At 44.9% G+C, this 9,896-nt stretch overlaps 2 protein-coding genes across 2 annotated transcripts in view; both read left to right on the top strand.

The window, feature by feature from the left end:
- Positions 1–956: 956 nt before the first annotated feature.
- Positions 957–2,304, top strand: bri3bp (bri3 binding protein; the record flags this gene model as incomplete). Its single annotated transcript, XM_084439381.1, has 3 exons — positions 957–1,136; positions 1,559–1,661; positions 1,883–2,304. The coding sequence occupies 3 exons, from the start codon at positions 957–959 to the stop codon at positions 2,302–2,304; spliced, it is 705 nt and encodes a 234-aa protein (XP_084295507.1).
- A 5,761-nt stretch (positions 2,305–8,065) lies between these two features.
- Positions 8,066–9,896, top strand: part of aacs (acetoacetyl-CoA synthetase) — a gene marked incomplete at its 5' end in the record, with an annotated part of 19,539 nt that continues 17,708 nt past the window's right edge. Inside the window, 3 exon segments of the mRNA XM_084439625.1 lie at positions 8,066–8,198; positions 9,196–9,299; positions 9,764–9,884. Of these exon segments, the coding sequence (XP_084295751.1) occupies positions 8,066–8,198; positions 9,196–9,299; positions 9,764–9,884 (358 nt within the window).

Raw genomic sequence — 9,896 nt, 5'->3', positions numbered from 1 at the left:
CTACCTGGGGCAGGTGTTTTGAAGACGGAATGATGGCCACTGACGAGGTTATTACACAGGTCTTACTAGTAACGTTACTTTTGACAATATATAACGGTCATATTTAAATTATTCTTTGTCTTGTCGGCGGCGTAGGCTACTGCAGTAAATCGTTTCGTAATTCCAAGGAAGTTCTGAACGACCCAACCACAAAATAATAATCTAAAAATAAACTACATACAAGAAACAACATTTGTCGAAAATGGACACATAAACAAGTGTGGGTAATGTAATGGCTCTATCCCAAGGCCTCCTGATTCGAGGTTCGTTTTGGCTGGGGTAACTGCTCAAGGGCCCTTCTGGTGCCTATAAACTTTCCACTGGGGCTGCAAAAAAATAGTGGGTGCTGTAGAAGCAGCTCGCACACTTCGCTGGTTCTGACATACCTGGTACCAGAACCCACCAGACGCCACTGCATGGAAGTACAAATAGCACACCGAATCTTCTTGTTCCTTTCACTGTCTTGAATCCATTTCACCCCATATTGAGGGGGCACAATTTGTAGTTTTTCCAGCCTCACTAATTTAACATGATTGATGTAAAATCATGTTGAGTTTTAATTGATTATTTAACTAATTTGTTTATGTAATTATATGTTATTATTTGTTTGCGTGTGTTTTTTCTATCGTATTTCGGACAGAAAGTGTTCTTTTTACACGTTTTCTTGTTTTCACAGTCAAATCACAAAAAGTACGTTTGTTTTTCCGTGACCTTTATTTTGAAATTCTTGGCAAGAACGCTTTCGGATATGAGGCTACAGTATTTCACACACTGCTCCATCTTTCAGCACCATCGCAAGCTACTTCAGTCATTACATAGGAAGTGTCATCTGGGATATTTTACAGTCATTGTATCTGTGTTAAACCGAGCCGTTTTGAAACACTTTTCATTTTTAATATCTGTTATTTGTCCGCATTATGAAGGGAATCAAGCTACATGTCATTGTGCTGGTGCTCGTGGCTTCTGTGCTTTGCGCACAGGCGGCCAGAAGCCGGAAAGATTCGAGCAACCAGAACAGTTTCAGAAGGGCGGCGAATGGTGTCTATCAGACGTTAAGTAATATATTTGGAGAGGACAACATCAGGGGCCTTTACAAGGTTAGTATTCAAACAATGTTCATATCAGGTTAAACAAGACGATAAAATATTGATGGCAAAATAACTAGGGGAAGAGTAGCCACTTGGGTTAGGTGCCAGTGCGCGTAGCCTACAGCGAATAGCCGGTTGCCATTTTGAAATTAGCTGGTTTTCCTGTTTGAATACTGTAACGGCTGCACAATGACACATTTCATGCAAATATGTATTTGACAATCGCATGCTTTGAACTGTAGCTTAGTCGACTGGACCGACAACACTCCGACCGCATATGGAGTTGCATGATGGTAACAATGTTGCACCTGCGTCTCGCCATTATTAGTGGCATATATGTCGAATCTCGTTCAGATGATTTTTTACAATAAAAAAGTCCACTCTTAACTGTAAATCTCACAGCTACCTCATCTCTCTCCCTCCTTCTGTAGGTCTTCTCCAAGACGACTGAGCGCTTCGTCCATGGAGTGGACTCCTTCCTGGATACCATCTGGAAGATTTGGACGGATCTTCTGGACGTTCTGGGCATCGACTGTGAGTTGTATAAGAGAGTAGTAAAATCACGTGATAAACTAGATTGTGTGCGCGTGTGTGTGTGAAAGGGCAATAGAAGTAATGTCAAAAGTTATGTAGTGAATACTTAGCCTAGATAATTCATACACTGACTGTAGCTCCCTGAACATATCACCCTCTCTACCCCCCCCCACCCCACATACACACACATCTCTCTCACCCCCCCCCTCTCTCTCCCCTAGCCTCCAACCTGAGCCACTACTTCAGCCCCACCTCCCTGTCCAACTCCCCGGCCCGGGCGCTGCTCCTGGTGGCGGCCGTGTTGCTGGCCTACTATTTCCTCTCCGTGTTCCTGAGCGGCTTCTTCTACCTGCTGCACGCTGTCTTCGGCCGCTTCTTCTGGCTGGCGCGCGTCGCCCTCTTCGCCCTCTCCTGCCTCTACATCCTGCAGAAGTTCGAGGGCGACCCGGAGCGGGCGGTGCTGCCGCTCTGCTTCGTGATGGCGGTGTACTTCATGACGGGGCCGGTGGGGGCCTACTGGCGTCGCAGCGGCGGGGGCGCCTCCCTGGAGGAGAAGATCGACCACCTGGACACCCAGATCAGGCTGCTCAACATCAGGCTCAGCAGGGTCATAGACAGCCTGGAGCACACCGGGGAGCAGTAATGCCCCCGGGGGGGTTGTAGGGAGGTGGGTTGGGTAACGGGGTTAACGAGGGGGCGGGGTCTGGGGGCGGGTTAGGGTCCGGGTTGGGAGTGAGGGGGTGAGGGAAAGAGCGGGGGTGAGGGGATGCCTCACTGGTCACGGGAGAAATTAGAATTTTTTTCTATCTCACTTCATGGTCCAAGAGTTTGGGGATAGTTAAAGGGATAGTTCACCTAAATAAAAAATCATCCCAAATTGGCGTTTAGGGGTACAGGTACTGTAGGTGGAAGCCATGGGCTAATAGAATGCCTTTATTGTTTTTTTGTTTCTTGTTTTTTTATTTTTGTCTTATATCTAAAGGATGCGATGTTATATAACAACTTTTACTCCGTTTTGAAAATGTTGGATTAGGATAAGGGGTGTGGGTATGATGACGGGGGTCGACCAAGACCAATTTTTAAGCATATAAATCTGTGTATTCTCACTAGATATTAGATCTAGACAGTAGGTTTATTTATTACATGCTCCGCCCTATAACACTTAAATATTGTAGTTAAAGTGTCATTATTCCATTGTAGCAATAGGTCAATTCTTCAAAAACATCAGGACCTCTTTTTCTAAGTGGCGGAAAGTGTATGCGTGTCTAATGGGTGTGGGTGTGTGTGTGGTCGTGGTCGTGCTATGCATATTCTGCATGCATATTTGTGTGTAGGTGTGTGTGTGTTGTGTATATGGGTACCTTATGAGTGTGTATGTATCTAAAGCATGTGAAGTAGAAGAATACTCTTTTGACGTAGCTACCAGACTGGAGAAACATGGGCAGAGCAACAATCTCAGGGAGTAAAGAAATATCACTAACTACCCACACAGGTCATCCCAATATGCTACAGCGATGAATCCGTTAAGATCATTTTGGGTTTGAGGTTTCAGTCACGTTGGACTATAAACAGTCCAGATGTCGGCGATGAAAGGCGTGTCCTTCACAGTAGGCATCCACAGACATCGAGATTGTGTCGGCGAGTCTATGACGGTAGTATGCTGTATTAATACACAGTTACAGTAAGACTAAGGTCGTATTAAGCGTCTGACCGGTCGAAGGGGTCAGGCCGGCGTGGTCGCGGGGTCGCAGAGACTCGGACCACTAGTCCTCCCGCTACAACAGAGACCACTGCTCCTCTGGGGCTACTACCGTACAAACGCTTAGTCTGTGTGTGTCTGTACACCTGTTCTCCATCATGAGTATAGTTGTGTGGTGTGTCTGGTGAAGTGTAAAATAAGTGGATCACTCCTGCCGTTGTTTTATCAGTGTCGGCCTAGACTATGTTATCTTTATTAGGGTTTATGCGGGTCATAGTGTGTGTTTTTTTTTGTTTTTTTTTGCAGTCCACTGTTGCTATGCCTTTTTCACTTCATGATATGCATTCCTATTAAGTAGAAGAGATGAGATGACAGATGGGTGCAAATAGGATTTTAAACCATTGTCATAAGTACTTGGATGTCTGAAAGAATTAAGAATGATGTATCGTATGATAACAGACCTTCGGCTGTGTTAGTCTAAGAAGTGCCAAGATTCCCGAGGTGTGTGTTCCAAACAGTCTTACCAGTCTGTTACAGGGTGGCTGGGAGGACTGTGTTAGCTTGTTGGGTCTCAGTCGGTACCAAGTCCAGCCTATAGAGGCCGAGGGGTTTTTGCATTAAATCTAGGTCTAGACCTGCTTCACTGTCAGAATCATCCGTCTTGTATATTCATTTACTAAAACCACTCCCGGGTGCAGAGATTAGATTCTGTCCATGCCTAGCATCGTCCTCCCTACCCACATAACAATCCAAACCCTACCCCACCCCACCACGCCTAGCTGGTTGCCATACTGTATATCTAAAGCAAACAGAGTTTTGCATGGGTACAGTTGCAGTCTGTTATCTGTGCGTTTCTACTGCAAATAAGATCATACTTCTCTTTGTGGGAACTTCACATCGAGAGTTTTAATGGAATGCCTGTTATTGTTTGGGCATTTTAATGTTGTCTCAAGCAGAGGGCCAGTATTCTAATGTCATATGGTATGAAGAAACAGACTTCAGTTAAGAATGTTATTTATCGCGAAAAGTAAATATCTGTAGTTGTTATATCATTGGTTGATTACAGCCAAATGAGACGGTATGCACTGAATCTTATATACTGTACATGGTTAATATATTCACTGTATTCAATATACGTTATACTATCGACTGCTGCAGGGTGGCAGTATGAGGACAAGATGGACTCCGTCAGCACACTGCCGTTTCGAGACGTTTAATTTATGTTTGTACCTTTGTATGGCGTCCAAACTCTGGATTGATTAGTCTCTCTGGGGTCTCTGTCTCGCCTTGGACACATCCTAGTAGATCTAACCATGTCTTTCTGATCCATCACCGGGACCATGTTGACATCGGGAGTTGACACCTGAAAGTATGAACTCTGAACTCCATAGACCTCATAATAGTGATAGAAATGTCCTAAGAAGCATAATAATGATGTATATTATCTATTCATTCCTTTAATTCTAATACTTCCTTGTGCTGTGCCAATTATATCATGTGTTCATCATATGTTTTTATCTGGTTCTGCTTGAATTCAGTGGCTTGACTTTTTTTTTGTGAAACTTGAGTAGAATATTCTACAGTACATATACATTTTCCCGTTATGCATTGAAGCTGTTTCTTTCTGTTCCGAATGGTTGTCTTTGTGTATTACTGTGATGTGGGTGGGATGTGCCCTATTGCCTGCCCGCTGTCAACGTGTTGGAAAGTGTCAAAGTTTTTGTGGAAGATGGTTGTCCTCAAGGAGGCGTTTAAATGAAAATGAGGTCCAGATTTCAATAAATTAGCTTTATCACCATATTATAACCATGTCTCGTTTTCTTTTTGTTCTCTGAATCAGCCTATTTTACAATAATGCATACATGTAGGCCATTTCAAATGTCTCTGGCACAGTCAATCTCTGCGAAGGAATGAGTATGCTGCTCTTCTTGTTACATCAATCAATCAAAGCTTTATTTGTATAGCGCATTTCATGTACTGTACTTGAGTATTTTATGAGCATCCTACAATCATTTGGCTGATTGCCTGATTTCTGAAATACTGTTTAGAGAACATGAAACATTCTTGCACAGATCAGATCATTGCTCATCTAGGATCAGGTCCCTAACTGTCTTCCTGTATATATAATCTCAGCAAGCACAATCTAAAACTGGTCCTAGATCAGTCCTCCTTTGTGAATACTGGCCCAGACCTGAGTCTGCAGAGTTGGAGCCTTACCAACGACCCCTGACCCTTGACCCTGACCACCGTTGCTGTCAGGAGTACAGTTTGTCTTTGCTTTCATCACTCCACCTGAAGCCTGGCCAAACCAACATTTTGGCATGGTGGACTGCTGGTCTTTCACAAGGTAGCCTACGAAATCTAGCAAGGTCTTTCCTAATGACAGCTGTTCAAGCCAGCGGTTCTTGTTTACGTCATCCACAGAGACGTTACTGCACAGATGGGCAGATGCCCTCGACCACTACAGCTCCCTCACTTCTCTCTAACAGGCTCATTAGGGTTAACTAGACTGCTGCTACTCACGGGCGAGTTCAAGGACATTCAAACTGGCAGGCTGTTCTACAACTCCATATTCATAATTCTTACAGGCCTATCAAGATCAAGATTCCCTTTATTTGGCACATGTAGGCTAATGTAAGGTGTACAGTCACAGTGAAATGTTGCTGTCGGTTCCAAGATTATTCTACAGATAAACTCTAATACTCAATTTCCAAATTACAATGTTAAGTTACAAATTAAACATTTACAAAAATTACACAAAGTACCTTTATCAGATAGTCTCTTGATCCTTGACATTTACATTGGAGCTCACAGATTTATCCTAGGTTTATCCTAGGCATCACATTTTTCACAATATATATTTATAATCAAATAAAAAAAAATTGCTTTTACTTTTTCTATTCTCATTAGCTGTAGCCTAAGATGAAAGGTTATCTAAAGGCAAGTTCTAGATTCTAATTCATTAATGTAATCTTGTTTTGTAGAATATAACTGAGACATGGTACAAAAATGGGTCAAGTCCGTGAATTACCTCACATAGGCTACATTTTAACACTGCCTTGTTGCATCTCTTGCATCATTTTAGTGATGTTTTTACGCACGTTTCTCAAGGCAAACGAGGTTGAACATGTCATGTTGGAGACCTTTGATTGGGCACACCCCTAAAACGTTAGCTGATTTTACGACTCTCATTGGCCAAGCTCCTCACTTGAGACCTGTCATTGATTATTGTGCACCCGTTTTGAACGCCGGCGTACACCGAGCTGATGAAAGCGAAGAGTTGATCGCCATAACACTTGACAAACGAAAAATGAGGGTAGTAGAGTTAGTTATATTTTTAGTAAGTTGTGGTGATTTCATTATGTTAGCGACGCTGAGGATAAGCATTCATAACCGAGGACAAAATATAATATCCTACAGATGAAAGAGGCAAAGCCGGTTCAGAGTTTTAGCTGGTCAGTCATTGCAGGTTATTTCCCTGCCTTCAACAATCCTAGATGTTTGTCCCATATCCTACGTGGGTTTATTTATTGCTTAACCCCTTCGTTGGCAGGCACGACCACGAGAGTGAAATCTCCGCCAACCCGGCGGCTCCTGGACGATACAAAACTAGTGTCGCTCCGCATACACCGACCTCTCGGCTGATGTGGGACCAGTCTGTCATCGACCAGTGAATTTGCAGGAGTGGCTGGCGCCGTGCCTCTCGTTCTATCACTCCGCGATTTGACAGCTGGCCCAAACATGTCTCAATGTGTAACTTATGTCTCCATCGTGTTTAATATTGAGCAAATTTAGGAGCGCTTGCACGGAGAGGAGACTGACGCCAAAACAGGGTGGGACAGGGGCTAATGTAGTTCAAATTTCAGTGATATATTCTTCCCATTAATACCTGTTGAATAACTATCTGTGATAATGCTATATGACTATACATTGACACAGGATCACCCGACACAGCTGAGTTCCCAGGACCAATTTTCACCTTCTTTGTGCATACCATGGAGGTATAATATAAACGGTGCATACCCGATAGGGGGTCAGAGGAAATCCCGTAGGAGCTCTCATCTCAAGGGACTGGCAGTTATTCCAGTGAACTGTTAACCAAAATGGGTCCTGATGGAAATGGGACACTTTTGGGCTACACACGACAGACAGACAGACAGACAGACAGACAGACAGGCAGACAGACAGACAGACAGACAGGCAGACAGACAGACAGACAGGCAGGCAGACAGACAGACAGACAGGCAGACAGGCAGACAGGCAGACAGACAGATAGACAGGCAGACAGACAGACAGACAAATTGATAGAGGGAAATGATCTAAACACACAATGGTTAGATGAATCACATCCTTTCTGCACATCAGCTTGCTTTGTATTTAATGGCCTTAATTGTGTCATACAAAAGGCATCTATCTCAGATACAGTAAAACTGAATAGAATAAATTAAGTCAGTGAAATAATTTGGGACTGCATTTCTCAAGCGGAGGGAGACACCGAAGTGCGATGTACGAATTTGAACCCAATCGCGTCACGTCGAAGGGGGCGGGGTTTGAGTTTATCCCTGTGGCTCCACGCTGGAGTGACAGACCGCCTGGCTGGCTGCTGTCATACGCTCCGACCCTGCTACAGCTAGCACCACTTGAGCTAGCCGATTAGGAGATTCAGGACATCAACACACTCGCGTTCGTATTTTCGCCGATAACCATGTCTAAAGACACCGAAGGAGTAAGCGAGAAGATCATGGACTCCAAGGTGCTGTGGTACCCGGACTCTAAGAAGAACACGCAGATGGACAGATTCAGGACGCAGGTGAATCGAGACTTTGGGCTTAATCTGGGTGAGTGACCCAAGAGAGAGACAGCTGGTCTCTAGGGCTGGAGGAGGACTCGCTGAACTCAGTGCATGCAATGCTATTTAGACAAATTAATATATGCAAACTATGCATGCAATAGCAGCACCTGCATACGTCCATTTTTATCTTCTGTATTATTATTATTTTTTATTTTTTTTAATATATATATTGTAACTGTTTCCTAGTCTGGCAGATCATACGAGTATATACAGCAGCTAGCTAGACAACTAGACAGCCTTGCAGCAGTGTGCTTCGCTGGCTCCTTCATTCCCCCACAACTGCTTCCACTTAGCCAGTAGCTAGTAGCTAGCTTGTTAGATTTGCTGGATTTCCGGCATCCTGCCCGACCAGCTTTACCCCCTCCCGTCTGTGAGCTCCCATATCATTACCATATGCATGCTGCTTTGTCCGAAAAGGCTGGCACAAGGTTGGCACAAGCGAATCCGGTCCTGTCAATGCCCCCTTTCAATGCTATGGAAATGTAGTTGGACTGGACGGGCCTTGCTGAAGCTCTTATACCGGGGAGAATCCACTAGGAGCACTAGCCAGCTAGTGAGAAGGATAACAGATCATAGAAATGTTGACAAGCCTAGGGCCCATAGGGAAAATCCCCTCAGGTCACAACAGTTAGCAATAGGCCTCTTTATTTGAGTTTTAAGTAGCCTATGATATGTCATCAAGACAACCCATGACCCAATGCCTCGAGCTGTGACTAGTGTGTTGAATATACTGAGGAGCAGGCCTCTCTCTCTCTCTATGGTGCTTGGCAAGTCTGTCACCGTGCATGCAATGTTACCCAACTGGTTTAACCCACAATACACCGCTGTCAGCTGTCTCTGTGAAGATATTGTACGCATTACATCATCAAATTGTGTGTAGGCTGTACAGAGTATGCGTGTATACATGTGTGTGTGCGTACGTGCGCACAATTGTCTGTACCATCCTAGTGAGTGTGTGTCTGTGCTCTCTCCTCTCCCCCCAGCTAACTATAATGACCTGTACCAGTGGTCGGTGGAGAGCTACCCGGAGTTCTGGGCCCAGGTGTGGAGTTTCTGTGGAGTCACCTGCTCCAGGATGTATGAAGAGGTGTGTACGGCCACCTCTGACCACACAGTCCACCACACACTCTTCTGACCACACCTCTGAACACACAATACGCCTGCTTACTTACTGAACACTGTCAACACGGCACACATACACACACTTCCGCACCGCGGGCGGAGTTTTGTCCGATATTCCTCGCCTCCGTCGTGTTTGGTGTGCAGTGAAGACACCCCGAACTCGTAGTTTTCAAACGTCTCCATTGCACACCAAACTCGGCGGGGCCAAGAAATATTGAGTTTGCAACGGACAAAACTTAGCACTTATACTCTTAGGCACCCGTACGAAGTTTAATTGCACAAAACTAGAGATTTACTTGTTATTTTCCTGTATGGGCGTAGTGGCGCTATCAGAGCGCCATAATCACGTAGCGGCTCCTCGCTGACAGGAAGTGGCCAGTAGGGTCCTCGCTGTCACTCATCCTGTCTCTCTCTCCCTGCTCTCCCGAGGTGGTGGACGTCTCGAAGAGGATCTCGGACGTGCCAGAGTGGTTTAGAGGCGCGCGTCTGAACTACGCCGAGAACCTGCTCAAACACAAGGACCCGGATAAGGTGGCCCTCTACGCTGCCAGTGAGTACGGCG

Source organism: Borostomias antarcticus, assembly GCF_949987555.1.
Source record: "Borostomias antarcticus genome assembly, chromosome: 6".
NCBI classification, from domain to species: domain Eukaryota; kingdom Metazoa; phylum Chordata; class Actinopteri; order Stomiiformes; family Stomiidae; genus Borostomias; species Borostomias antarcticus.
This window is presented reverse-complemented; position numbering and strand designations above follow the sequence as displayed.